This window comes from Anser anser (assembly GCF_964211835.1).
Source record: "Anser anser genome assembly, chromosome: 11".
NCBI classification, from domain to species: domain Eukaryota; kingdom Metazoa; phylum Chordata; class Aves; order Anseriformes; family Anatidae; genus Anser; species Anser anser.
The window spans coordinates 9,508,112-9,522,650 of NC_139732.1; the positions used below are offsets into that span (position 1 = coordinate 9,508,112).

Genomic DNA, 14,539 nt, shown 5'->3' on the forward strand with positions numbered 1-14,539 from the left:
ACATGCTGTAGCAAAAACAGTAGCAGAAAACTTGTTTACTTTAAGAAAACAAGGACTGTTGAGGCTACACTCTTTTGGTTATTTTAATAACATAATTAAAAACATATAAACATGTTCTACTTTGATATTTAGAGAATTGGAGCTTAGCTCACATTTCCTTAAATTACGCTTGGGTGTATAGGCTGCAAACACAGCTAGATATGTGTACAACAACTGTTGTAGTTGCTCTTTTGTGTTGGTGCTACAGAAACATGGAATGTTTTCCAGTGTTTTCAGTTTTACTTCCATCTCTCTTCCCAGGCAACAAACCCTATCATTTCTCCTTAACCAAAATGCCAGAGCATATGGAAGTTAGCCAGCATCCTAGGGCTTAGTAGACCTAGTCACAACATGATCTTACAAGTACAGTAACTTCATGTCATACTCAAGCTGCTGGCGTTCTCTGTATCAGATTGCTCTCAGTTTTGATTATTGGGTTTTAATGCTTTAAGTAAAGTAACGTGAGCCTTGTTAGCTCTTGTCATTTTTCCATGTGCAGCCAAAGCTGTGTTAACTGAGTTCAGAAGTTGTTTTTGAATTAATTTTAAAGTTTACTGTCCAATTCTTTTTCTGTGATAAATATTCTTAACTTTATGTATGTTTATATATTCTAATGCCATCAAACAATCCTTTGCTAAGAATGAAGTCTATAAAACTGTCCAAAAATAATATTCCAAAGCCCTTTGGAATAGGCTTTGGAATACTTGTAGACAAGTATTATCTACACTTTTGCTTCAGTTGTTTTAAGAGTTTAGGTTTATAATGTTACATTTTAAATCTAGGGCTATTATAGTTTGGAGAACTGTGACACAGCCAAAATATTTAAAGTGAACCTCTGCTGCACAATGACACAACTGATTGTTAAATTAAAACGGCATTTATGAGAGAATATTGTCCTTTTCCAATGATTAAAAGCTGTCAAAAGTTGTATCCCTTGACATGCACCAGAGTGACTTAAAACTATTCATATTTTTGCTAAAAAACTATCTAATCTCAGTAACAGAAATCCCTGTTTCCTAGAGCCCAAGACTTCCAAAGCACTCTACAGAGCAGCCTTAGCATTTCTCCACTGGGGAGCTCCATATTCCACTATTCAGCAGGAGAAAACCAGGAACAGAAAGGTTAAGCATGGTATGCTAAAGTGGGCATTGGAAGCTGGTGGGAGAGCCAGGAATAGAAGTGAGTTCTGGCTGTTTGCTACAGATTTACCCAGGAGACCACCCCTCTTTCACATGGCTGAAAATGTTTTGTGCTGTTTGTTCTCAGACTTAGGGAGTCCACTTAGAAAAAATAAAATAAAAATCTTGAAATGTACAGCACATTATCCACAAAAGGAACTCTGCTTTACATTTTTGTTTGCTTTTCAAATGTTTTTGACGAATGTCCTTAACTGTGAATGTTCCAAACTATGAGCTGTGAGTCATCACAGCTATGCTTTCATTAGCTGCTCTGGGTCCCATCACCAACACTAACATATGGCTGCTTCCCTAGGCTGGATGTTTCCCAGAACCCTCAAGAAAACTTTCAGTGTGGTCACAGGAACATTACTGACTTAAACATGTATTCCAGTGGGTGTCTGCAGTTTTCCCTGTCTGAAAATACGATGCAGCTTACATGGAATTAATCACAAATCCCATCAATGAAAGCATCAATTGAAAGAGCTGTGTAGTTACCGTGTGGAAATGTTCATTCAGGTCAAAGCTGCAATTATCAGACAGGCTGCTACAATTAACTCATTGCATTTCTAGCTTACGATGTATTTGCTTCAAAACAGCATGTAGGGCAATGCATTTGCTTCAAAGAAAAGCTTAAGATAGACCATGTTGATTTACTGCGTCGTCAGGCTGTACTTTTGCTGGCATATATTTTATTGCTGAAGGTTCTTAGCGAGAATTAACTCAAGGCAACAGCCTCACTGTTGCCCTTTTTATTCTAGGATGTTGCATTAGTCTGAGCTAGTGCTACATGAACGGTTTCATTTACCTTAAGCACCTGTATTCCAGTTCTTGTTAGAGGCTTCTTGGAGGCCATACACAAAAGAAAATGTCCTAAGTTGTTTTAAATCTTTTCATTTGGGTGTTTATAAGATAGAAATTGATACCCATTGATGCCCCAAATTGGGGATCAATTTCTGTCTATTGGAAATATGTACATTGCTACTTCATCCCTATTATTACACAAATTTAGAAAGCTGTTAGTATTTTATCCAGGAAGAAAAAACGCCCTTAATGTTGTAGCTGTCTTAGTGCATGTTGCATAGTTGATTAGTACAACAGCTTTTAAAGTGATTTGCACTATTAACCATAACTCCTGCCATACATATTTTGGTTTCAGAATGGAGATGGCACCATCGACTTCAGAGAATATGTAATTGGTTTGTCTATTCTTTGTAACCCAGCCAACACAGAAGAGACTATTCAGATGGCATTTAAGGTAAGTTCAATTTAGTGTAAATCTATAAACCTGACAAATCAAGACTGACTGTGAATCTGTTAGTTTTCAAATCATAAGTTTATAGCTTCAATCTGTTATGCAAATGTGAGTAATTCTCTTAAACCAATTGACATTTAGAGTGTGAAGGGGAGGGGGAGAATTGCAGGCATCAACTTCATAGAAAAGGGTTTCAAAAGCCATGTGGAGGCACTAATGAATATGTAACTTGGCAGGCTAACTCCAAAAATGATTCAGCAGCACTTGCAGTTTTTTCCCCTGAGGTTTTTTTCTGCTGTGATTCTTCAGTGTCGCAAGTAGACAATAGTTGGAACAATATTGGAACAATATCCTCTTGGATCAAGTGCTCAGTAAAGTCCCTCTTGTTAACAGCCTAGGAGGTTGGGGCGAGAGGAATCAAGAGGGCTATTCAGGACTGGCATATCCAAAATTGGGCTGCATCAGAGATCATCTATTTGCTTGTCCTATGGTTTCCTGATAGTTTGGGCAGTTGAGGAGTGGTAGCACCTTTCACATCCCAAGTACAAGCATGCAGCATGCAACCAGAGATGCCCATTTATTAATCCTTGAACACAAAAATGCCTAAGTGCCTTTTTTTTTTAGTAGATATTTGACACAGATTCAGGTATTTTACCCACCACTCTGCTCTTATGAACAGCATTGAACATTGTATTAAGATATTGATCATATTCATCTTAAACTGTATACATTTTAATATTGATTCTTATTCAGGAAGTGCCCATATTTTTGTGGCAATCCATTATACTAGTTGCTTTGCAGATAAGTGCCATAGCTGTTCAAAGTTGTTAATGCTTCTGGAGGATGTTTTATTACTATAGATTCCTCAGAAGAAGCAAGCCTTTGGTGTTTTATTCTTTTGTTTTCTAGACTACACTCTTCAGTAGTGTAACAGTTGCATTGATTATAAAAATTGTAATTCACTGTAATTCCCAATTTCAGTGTGAAATGACTGGTTCAGCTGGTAAGAAGTCCATTTTGTCCTGAAATGGCACTATGGGTTTTCTTTTGCTACTTTTTTTCTTTGCCACTAAATGTACTGTCCTTCATAATGGGACTCTTTGCCTGTAGCAAGTGCTTAAGAATTACAGCCATCTATCCCTTGTATTTCTCAAGGGGGTGATTCATAGCAGATGCATGTTGTTGCTGTGCTGGGAAGGATGGCATGATCAGTGTACATGTACTGCCTGCATTCCAGTCACCAAAATTCCTTTTAATTATAATAATTCCTTAGTGGGTGACAGGTCAGATATACTAGAAGTTAGGTGTTATACATCAGAGCATAAACTATGGCAAGTTTATCAGATGCCAGATGTGCCATAACTGGAAGACTAAATTGGAAGACTAAAACCTAAGATATAATAGTATGGAGTGGTTGAATCCAGCAGACCCTCAGTATAGCTCACAGTGACAATTATCATAAACTTTTGTTTTTAAGTGTTGTATAAGTTCATTTACAGAACTAATGCTGTGAGGTTTCTTTGCTCTCGCAGGTTTGCTGCATACTTTTCCTAGTACAGAATATTCTAATCCCAACTACAGCATGTACATTGCTCTGCTAAATTTCTGCTTAGTAGTATTCCAGAGAAAATGCATAAAAGCTCTTGTAAGAGAAGGTAGCTGAGGTGGAACCAGTTAGCTGGTCAACTTTTCAAATCCCAGGCATTGATCGCAAATCATCTCTTGAATACTTGAAATCTAATATGGGTGGCTGGTTTGTACACAGAAGCTTCACAGGCAAGCGAATGCTAAAGCATTTCTACATATACGTCTTTTCCAGCTCTTTGACGTGGATGAAGATGGCACTATAACAGAAAACGAGTTTGCTTGTATCATTCAGTCAGCTCTGGGAGTGCCTGAGCTTGATGTTTCTAACCTCTTTAAAGAAATAGATGCAGATGAAACTGGGAAGCTGTCCTATGGTAAGTTACATCCTTTTATAATGAAGAGCAGTCTGATGGTCATACCAACAGTGAGACCTCTTTTTCCCAAAAATATCTGCTGGTTCTCATACAGTTTCTGGGGAAAACTGTTGAAGCACAGTCCTAGATACTTTGCATAATATGTCTGAGATGCTTCAGAAAAACCTTACTGGAGATCACCTTCATTAAAAGGAGCAGGCTCTGAAATTTTCTTTTGATTCTGTTGCCGCACTGTAGTATCTGTGGTTTTTATATTTTTCAGATGAATTCAAAGACTTTGCACTCAAGCATCCAGAATATGCCAAACTGTTTACTACATACTTAGACCTACAGAGATACCAGCTAGGTATGTTGGAGGAAGATGACATTCAGCCACCTGAAGCCAAATACACTCCAGTTGGAAATGCAGTCCCAGTCTCAGAAACAAGACCAGTGGCAAGAAATAAAGTCTGTCCTGCAGACAACGAAGAGGATAACTCAGGTACCTCAGACAAAAAGGATGACTGAAAACAGTTGAAGAATTCATCCCTTGAATTCTACAGGAATGTTTTCCCTACCTATTCATAAGCACAACTGATAGAAAATAGAGATGAAAATTATGATTAAAAAAAAAAGTTTCATGTTTTTTTTACTTTCATATCTGGAAGAGCTATTCCTGTTTGAGTGTAAGGGAAAAAAACACTGTAATTATTCTGTCCTTGATGCCAGTATCACACCATTAGGAATGTTGCTCACTGTCTTCCAAGTTCATGCTTCCACAAAAGTAACAGATGTACTAAGAGGGTTAAACGGCTCCAGTGCTGACATGACCTCTCACAATAGAGACTGAGGAGTCCCAATATATAAAAACAGGTAGAATTTTTGGTGCTGCTCAATTCTTCTACATCCTTAACACGTCTTAAGGGAAAAAATAATTATACCAGAGTGTTTTAATTTTCAAATATCCCTTAGCCTTTCTTCAGAGAGACAGAAATTAGTTACAGGAAGCTGAGAGCTGAAGCTGGTGTTTTCTTTTAGTTGTCCTTAGATTTCCCTTAACTACTTGTGAACTATAAAGCCTAAGCTTCTGAACAGGACATGCTGTTTCACTGATGTTAACAGTAACAGCTTTAGGCTTAAAGGCTAGTTAAAGATGGAAGTGGCTGCATTTCTATACAACAAAAAAACTAATCAGAATTCCAAGATAGCAGTTCACAGACCACAGGAAAATGTAGACAATAAGACCCAAGAATTAATGGACTATTTCAAAATAAATAGAATGTTGCTTGCAATAACAACTGTTCAGGACCACATTAGGAGGAACATTTCAAACCTCAGCATATTTTTATTCTAATAGTTATCAACAGAGGAATGTGACCTTGCTCTGCAGAACTTGAAAGGTAAATATGTTGTCAAACCATAGTTCCAGTAGTTTATACCTACTCTAAAATAGTCTCCTAGAAACCGTATTTGCATTACTGTGCCATTACTCATTATGGTTGTAGGGTCTGATTCAAAACCAAGCTCTTTCTGGTCAATGATTTGAGTATGTTTTGCCTCAGTCCCGTCTAGTGCACTGGAAATTGAGCCTTTTCCTTTTTCTGTCCTTCATTTGAATGCACTTTATACAGCATTTTAAATATATAGGTATTTATGCAAATAGCTTCTAAATAAAAACTTGGAGTGGAATGACAGGATATTTTCAAACTAAAATTGAGGTGACCAAAGTCTAGAATGTATAGTACCAAAAAGAACCTATTTTCAGGTGGTTTTCATATGTGAAATGTCAAGCTTTGCCTCTAAATTATTGTTTGTGTTTTCTGGCTCCAAGTATATTGCCATGTTTAATCTTTTCTGTATTTATAACTGTGCCTATCCTGATGTTTCACGTGCTTAAAATAAATCTATATTTTTACTTGAAGACTTTACTTGAACAATGCACATCTTTTAGTACAGTCGGAAGGGCACTCTATCGTGAGGCGCTGGGGGGATTTCCAGGAAATCATCCTTATGATGTCTTACCTTGCTAAACACAGTGCAATTCCAAGTGGGTATTTCCAGTTTGGAGTATGATGGCACTTTTCCTTATGCTATGGCTAAAAACGTAGGACAGGACTGATGCTCTTCCAAAGAGTTACTTCTGCTGCCTGCCTCAGCAAGAAGGAATATGATACAAAGAAGACTTGCAGGTATCTGGAAAGATCTCCCTCTCTTGTGGCAGAAAATAAGGCATCACCATTGGCATGTAAAATGAGCAACTCCAACCACAGTTACTGAGAAGTAACTAACATGACTTTGTGTGATTTGAACATCAAGAGAGAATGAGAAGCAGGGGATACCCTAACCTGGCTGTACAGTTAAGTGAAATGCATGTTAATTCCTTGGCAAGGATGCTTTTGCCTATCACTTTAAGTGAATTCCTCAGCTTCTCAACCAGCAGTAACCTTTTCAAAGAAGGCTTCTGTTCCAGCCAGTAAGAAAAAGATGGGTGGGCAAAGATGACAAGAACTGCTCCTGATCCATGACTGCTGAGGCTGCCTTATACATGTTGCTGTTGAATCCAGCCACGTTAAACAACTGGAACACTGTGCTGCCCACTAGTGCAGCACATTGAGGACTAGTGATTTTATAAATACATGCAAGTCACACAAATGCCTGGTAATTAAAGCTAAAAATACCGTGTATATAAATCTACATATCTCTATAGTTTAAGGAGGAGAGGCCACAAATGGGTTTGGTAGGTAGCAGTGATTCAAGTATCCTCTGGAAAGAACTCGGCTAAACGTTAGAGACACTAACTCAATATACACACATCTGCTTGATGTGCGGGAAGGGAATACATTAATTTCTAGGCATCATTGTGCCTCAGGAAGCTTTTAAAAGGACCAAACTAAAAGCAGGCTGCAACAAACAGGCATTGCATTAAGTGGCAGAGCAGGAACTGAACAGAAAGAGAAGGCTAAAAATACTGAACAGAAAATGGTTCTCCATCAAGCGCTGAGGAGTGACACCTTTCTGCTCCTGCACAGAGCATTGCCTCACTGCCTGAGACTTCCTGACATGTGAGATCCTGTCTAAGCAGCCCTGCTTAAGGATCATTTTGAGTCCCGTACAGTAGAGCTAGAAAGGTATCTTTGGTCTCCTGCCACCATAGGAAACATCATGTGTTTAAATCAGTACTGCTCTGTCCTGCTGCAACATGGATTTGATGACAATACCTTCTCAGGTACCAAAGTAAGACACTGTGAACCTTACACAAACTCCATCGGTCTCAGCAAGGATGAGAACCAGACGAGGACAACAGTCCACTGCAAGAGGAAAGCACAACTAATTCCCAAGAACAGATGCCCATGGGCTGCTGTTTTTCATGTTTTCTGATAACGATGTGCATGCGGTACATACAATCAGTCTGAATAGATCTTATTTAAACTTTTAAAGCTAGATTCCTGCTCCCGAACACAAGACAGGCAATGGATGCTTACCCAGAAAACTGGACCTTCCTTGTTCACCTGGAAAGAGAGAAGATACTAATACCATAAATCCTGACCAATTTGTTTAAGGAAGGTGAATTGATAGGGTCTCCACTGGCCACTCCAGAGGCTGATTTCTTAGGGAAAGGTCTGATCTGAGAAAATTAAAAGTGAAGGGTTCTGTCATCTGCCCTAGCAATTCTCATCTAAGACAAAGCATTCCCTGGGTATCAGAAGTCTCAGAAACATTTGTTGAGACCTTTTTTATGGTGGCCAACACACTGGGGCCCTACTCCTGGGTAATCCCTCAGGCACTATGCCAATGCAAATAAATTTACCATTCTCCTGCTTCTGGTGGTGGTTGCATAGGTGCCAAGGGCTACTCCAGATACATGGATGTGAAAAATCAGGGCCTGAAGCTTAGAAGCTAAACACGAAAAACACACAGACTTACACTGCTCTGTGGACAGCCTGAACCATTTGAGCACAGCCTTCAACAAGCAAAGCAGCCCTAAGTTTCACGCTGAGGCTTACAGAGTTCTCACTTTGAGAATGCCACAGGAAAAAAAAAATTACATCAGTTTTTTGTGAAAGGCTTGGGAGCTTTGTGGTTACGTTCTGTACAATTTGCTAGGACAGCTGGACCATGCTCACAGCGGCCTTGGGCTTACCTTTTGCCTCTGTTTTGCCTTACTTGGAACAGCCCGCCTTTCCCTCTACTGTCTCCCTCCACATTTCCCCCCAAAATACAGGCACCACTGACAAAAGCTGTATTCCACAATGATTAAAATTAAGAAGTTGTAAGATTAAAAAATGAACCATTACTGAATTGGGTGAGATCCTGGCTGCACTTACATAGCACTTAGGTAGCTACCTTTACTGGTCTGCAGTGAGATCAAACTTGTCAAAGGTTGTAAGGGATTGTAATGACATTTAATTAATTAATTTTAAATCTTTACTCAATGAAATAACATTTATTAGACTGACTAGCAGCAGGGAGACGTTTGTCAGCAGTGCTTAAGTTGGCAGACTCTCTGTTACTATACATAGCCAGAGAGGCAGAAAGTAAACATTTTATAGGATTAGCAGCTATGTTGATAGCTGAGATGAAATTTGGACATTTCATTAGTATAAGATTGATTCTGACATTTCCTAAAGCCAAAATGCAAACAAAAAGTGTGTCTGATATAAATACAGTATGCAGCACTCATTCAGATAAAGTTCAAGAAGCACAGCAGGTTTAGAGCCGTGACAAAGGAAACAGAGAAGGGTCATGTAAGGACCCAACTTCTGTAAGCACTGAAGTGTATGCTTATCCTGTGGCCATCACTGAGATCCTCTGAGCTTATTAAAAGCACACAATAATACTAATAATTAGAAAACATGAAAAAAATCTATGGTAAGCCATTGATAATGGTGGTAAGAATTAGATCCCCCTCACCAAGGAAAACAGTATCACGATTAATTAAACTTTATGAAAGTTTTCATTTTTTGTGCCATCCTCTTAGTTTAAGATATTCACAGCCTGACTGGTGAGACTTCGGAGACATGAGACACGTTATAATAGGAAATCGTTCATTACCTTAGCTAGACACTACCTAGTGTTGTCTTTGTTAACACACACGAACCCCAGTGCAACAGGTTGAAAGAAATATATGTCCCTCCTCTGTTCTCACATTACAGTTACTTTGCACTTTAATATTATTAAATACTGAAACGAAAAACTGAACCCTTCAAACCAGGCATGGCTCTTATATAGGAACTAAGGGAATCTGTGTTTTCTAGGAATTGCTAGCAAAATTGAGGCATTTTGAGAACGTTACATAGCTTATTTTTCACTTACTATTGGCAAGAATACCCAGTAAACACGTGCAGAAAATCATTCCCTTCCCATAACCCAGCAAACACAATTTTTCTGCCAAAGCGAAAATTCATTAGGTGAAAGCTGTCATTAAAGACCTGCAGAGAGGACGACTGCACAGCCTTGCCAGCAACCTAGTCCCTTGCATAACCACTTGGGCTGATAGAAAAGCTCTCAAGGTCAGACCTGAACTCTTCTGTGCTGAAGGCATAAGGTCTTGTTCACACCCTGCTCAAAGAGAATCCATTTTCTACTTCTTTGCAGAGCATCTTCCTTTCTATCTATGTACCTCCACATGTTCAGAGATTAGCATCATGGCTATTCCACTCCTGTATCTCCCAGCCTTCCTTTCCTAAGCCAAAAAGAAGAAGTTCCTTCATTCTTCCCTCACAGCTGGCACTTTCCAGATTTGTGTTATTTGCATTTAGGTTCTCTGGAGATAGCGCTTGAGCTCTGGCCCTACCATTCGTAGGTAGAGGAGACGGATTTCTTTACACTCTGCACACAGTTTGCAGTCAACGTCTCTGCTTCCGCATGCCCAGTGTAAGGCTTGGCTTTGCTGAAGCAACATGGCACTGCCCACTTACATACAACTATCATCAATCTGTGAGCCCCAGATCCTCCTTGAAGGAACTGCTACTTAACCAGAGTCCCCCTTTCTCTCTTCTTACAACCGCTTGTTCCTGCTTAACTGCAGTGTCTTAGCATTGTCCTTACTGAATGTAAAAGATCAGCTTATCAAGAACATTTTGATCAGCACAGATTATCATTAAAGAGAGCTCTCTTCTAACTACGTATGTATTTTTTTTCCTTTTGTTAAGGACATTATCTTCCTAAACCTTCACCAAGCATCTGACAGGGCACTAGAAGCAAAGCGCTACGAATTGGAAAGCCATGATGAAAGCTTAGAGTTCATAATTGTTCAAAAAGAATAATTTCCTTTCCAAAGGTAAACATCAGCCTTGCAGACAAAGATAAGGCCAAGTGCACAATTAGATACACAAGTCTGTGTTTCTGCTCGTATCTCCTGATATCAAAGATTGCAGGAAAATTCGGAATGTTTTCTTAAAACGTAAAAAAAGAAATGAACAGGAAAAAGTGCAGGAGACTAGAAGGAGTCAGAGCAGCACTGCCAGCAGCTTTTAGGAGAGCTGTTTTCCTCCCCGCCGGAAGTCTTTTTGAAACTGGAGATAACCAGCCACGAAGGACAGCAGCTATTCAAAGCAGAAATCATTTCAATGTTTAGATTTGGGACGCTGCTGTTTTGAATGAAAGCATGCCAATCTCCATCATGTTATTTAATTACATTTCTTTGACAGCCTGTCTCTTGTAAGCAGAAAAGTATATTGTCAATAGACTGGGGAGAGCGAAGCTGCAGCATTTTCACCCCTCCCAGTGCAAGTTTGGACTACTACTAACCCAAAACTAATCCTAAGCCAGCCCTTGAAATAAATACAAGCAGGAGCTGTTGTCTCTACTTTTCCTACTGCCAATTTTGAAGGCCAAATTCTAGGCTTTCTATAGTGGAAACCTCTCTTTTAGTAGAAATATTATGCTGTGGAGCATAAATCAAGCCAGTTTCTTCAGAAAATACCTAGTAATGGGAAAGACACCTCTGACAAAACTCTCTTATATTACTTGTTGTATTACAGTGGGCCTTAGCAGCTCTAAAAGATGAAACAGCCACTGAACTAAGTACTGTGTAAAACACATAAGAAGAGTTTCTATCCTTCCTGAATGTTTACCAGTTTACAAATAGGCAAGGAAAAGGAAAGAGACAACCCTGCCTAACATTACTCAGGAGGGCATGTGGGAGAGGAGATGGAAATCCAGGTGCTCTGACTCCTGATCAGAACTACCCTCGAGTGCTCACTGTGTCCCAAACCCGATAACTGATTTGATATTTTTTGCTTTAACACTCCCACTGATGGTTCTTTTCAGACGCAGGAAGGCAAACTCAGCATCCAGCCATGGAAAGAAATGCTGAAGCAGATTTGATCAGCTGTTTAGACCATGCCTTTAGCATCTCTCCCCACGGAAATGCTCATACTGCTCACCTGCAGCTCTCTCAGACCTGCTTGCTATCACTGAGCCTTTTCCTTGATACCAAGCCTGATTCTTGCTCACATGACTGTGGTGCACACCCAGATGCAAAAGCAAGCCCTGCGGTCTCCATATGACCATCACAGAGGGCACACGGGCAAGCCCTGCTCTCGCAGACACGGGCCTGCCAGCACCCGTCAGTGTCTGACCTTCTGCTGGAGTCGGTCAGTCTCGATTTACTCTTCTTCCAGCCTAATGTGAATAATTTCACAGCAGACAAAAAGACCCTCCCCTCCACCTAATCGCTTATTATTCTCCCAAGTGGAGTCCATCTAGCTCACATCAAAGAATTGCTCTCGTTAAACCATTGTTTTATAAGTCTGCTAATATTTTTCCTGTCCGTAAGACAGAAGACACCGCTGATAGAAATATGTCAACAGGAAAACAAACAGGCAGCATTTGACATGCTATTAGTCCAAGTCTGGGCAGATAAATAAATCATAGATCAAATATTCATGAGGGGGAGAAACGGTGTTTATTTCCACTGGGTTCATTACGCACACATCTCCCGTACAGCGTGGTGGCAAACACATTTCTCAAAAAGGATGTCACGACGTACCCAAGGAAGGAGTGTTGATGCTGAGAGGACAATGTATTCCCTCCTTAGAAAGTGTTTCAGTCCCTTGGGGAAATATCAGAGCGGCCATGCAAAACCATGCCAGCTAGGAGTGTCTTTAGCTCAGGCAGGGTGCAAGGCAAGGCCTTGGGATGAGAAGCCCTCCCTGCTCCGATTGCCATCCCTGCACAGCCCCGCTCAGCTCACCCACACAGGCTCTGGGGCTCTTTCCTCCTCTCTTTCTGGCAATCCGTGCCCAGGGTCTGGGTCTGCTCTATCCTTAAGTACTACTTGCCCTTCACTGAGAAGTCCAGCTCAAAGATAAAGCCCTCACCATACCCTGCAGTGCAGAAACCCCAAACAAAATTACAGCCTGGCCCAATTCAAACAAATAAAGAGCACAAACTCAATCTATTGAGACAGTCAGAGTTCAAAGTAACAGCAAAAGGCATATGGGGGTAAGCACTGCCAGAGATGCATCTGTTCTGTTGCACAACATGACAAATTACACTTTCTAAAGTAAAATGTAGATATGGAGGAGAAAAGGAGGTGGGATCAGCAGGCTGCTGGGAACCAGGAGCCTGGGAGCACCTCCTGGTTACTGAGAAAAGAGACAGTGTTGTCTGTTGCCAGAGCTCCCCATCTGGCTCCTTAACCTGTCGAACTGACTGGTCTGCTGGAAACTGCATCTTTTGCCCCCAGCACAGAGTCAGGGAACAGCTGGGGGAACAGAAGGGACCTCTGGAGGTGACCTGGCCCAGCCACTGCTCCAGCAGGGCCACATCCACCCGGCTGCCCAGGACAGTGTCCACCTCCCAGGAGACAGCAAAACACCCACACTGTTCGAGATGAAAAATGTATTCTAATCCTACCCCGATCCTACATCTGGATAGTTCATCAAGGTATCCAACCTTCTTCCAAACTGAGAAAATATAAAAGAATAGAGAAATAAAATAATAAAGAAAGAACGATGACATTAAGGTGTTAGGTGTCTACATATATTTTGGCTCACAATGCTCTCCATGTTATATTATACTTGACAAAGCAAAACTGAACCCAATTTATTTTGGTGATGCTACCTAATTAAAAAAAAAGTCATTAAAGAAAACACCTTGACAATCAGTTGTGTTCTAGCTGCAACCTCAACTGTAATAAAGACAGGATGATCAGTTTAGCACCTCTTCTCTCCCAGAAATGCAGTACAAATGCAGGTCCCTCAAACAAAGTGAAGAATAAAATAGATATAGATGTGTCTCCAGTTACTGGAGCTCAGTACAGTTCATGGTGAAGTAAAGCATCAAATGAGAATGTTCTTTGGGTCAGAAGTTTGCCAGGAGACAGATGCCTGTGACCCATTGATAGCACCTAATCTCAGACAGTGAGGAGTGATTAAAAAAAAAAAAAAAAAAAAAGCTTTTTTCCTGTTTCTTCAGTAGCAGTTCTTTCAGAGGAAGCATCTCAGATAGGTAAAGATTTACCCAGATCTCTAGATAAATACTGTATGGAAAGTGCCCAGAGACAGGTCATTTTGTTTAAAGCTCGAATGTATTTCTCTACCTAAAGCACCATTTTCCAAAAGCCACCTATAGTTTAGAAGACCAGGTATCATTAAAATGTCTTTTTGCTCTGATTTTTCAGCAAGCACAGCCCAACAAAGTGCAGGGCACAAAGAGGATGTGATGGAAGAGAAAACAGAAATCCCTGTTAACTCACTTTTAATGGCCAAAATAAGCTCTGCAGAGGACCTGAGCACAGAACTGCAGGAAAAGCACAAGCTGTTCTTCCCCCCCTGCTTTCTTAGAGCAAACAAAGACCCCAGAGAAGCCAGGCAGCATTCACAGCATTGGTGGAAGCACCAGCCTCTGGTTCTGGTAAGCAGGCCCAGCAGCAGCATGACACAGCCCTTTTGACCTACAGGTACCTCCTCCTGCCAAATACCAAGGGATTTCTAATCAGCACTGACACGGGGAATATGGAAGGTGCCTGGCACCCAGCGCAACAAAGCCAGTTTGTGTTCTGCTCTGAGAGCCTCCTTTAAGCCCGTCGAAGCTCTTCTCACTTCTAGCATAGTGGCATGCCGCCTTAGTCAGTGCTACTGAAGGTTGGTGCCTGCGAGGAAGGCAGCTCTGTGTATGTAGGC

General features: G+C 40.6%; 2 protein-coding genes across 3 annotated transcripts in view; one reads left to right on the top strand and one right to left on the bottom strand.

Annotated features, from left to right (window-relative positions):
- LPCAT2 (lysophosphatidylcholine acyltransferase 2) overlaps positions 1 to 6,330 on the top strand; it is a 29,795-nt gene extending 23,465 nt beyond the window's left edge. For both annotated transcript variants that reach the window (XM_083852091.1, XM_083852092.1), the window contains 3 exons: positions 2,374 to 2,472; positions 4,289 to 4,430; positions 4,693 to 6,330. In XM_083852091.1, the coding sequence (XP_083708217.1) occupies positions 2,374 to 2,472; positions 4,289 to 4,430; positions 4,693 to 4,937 (486 nt within the window). In that variant the 3' untranslated portion in view covers positions 4,938 to 6,330. The remainder of the gene's footprint in view (positions 1 to 2,373; positions 2,473 to 4,288; positions 4,431 to 4,692) is intronic.
- LOC310905612 (uncharacterized protein) overlaps positions 1 to 14,539 on the bottom strand; it is a 724,478-nt gene that overhangs the window by 585,934 nt on the left and 124,005 nt on the right. The gene's annotated exons all lie outside the window — the stretch shown is intronic.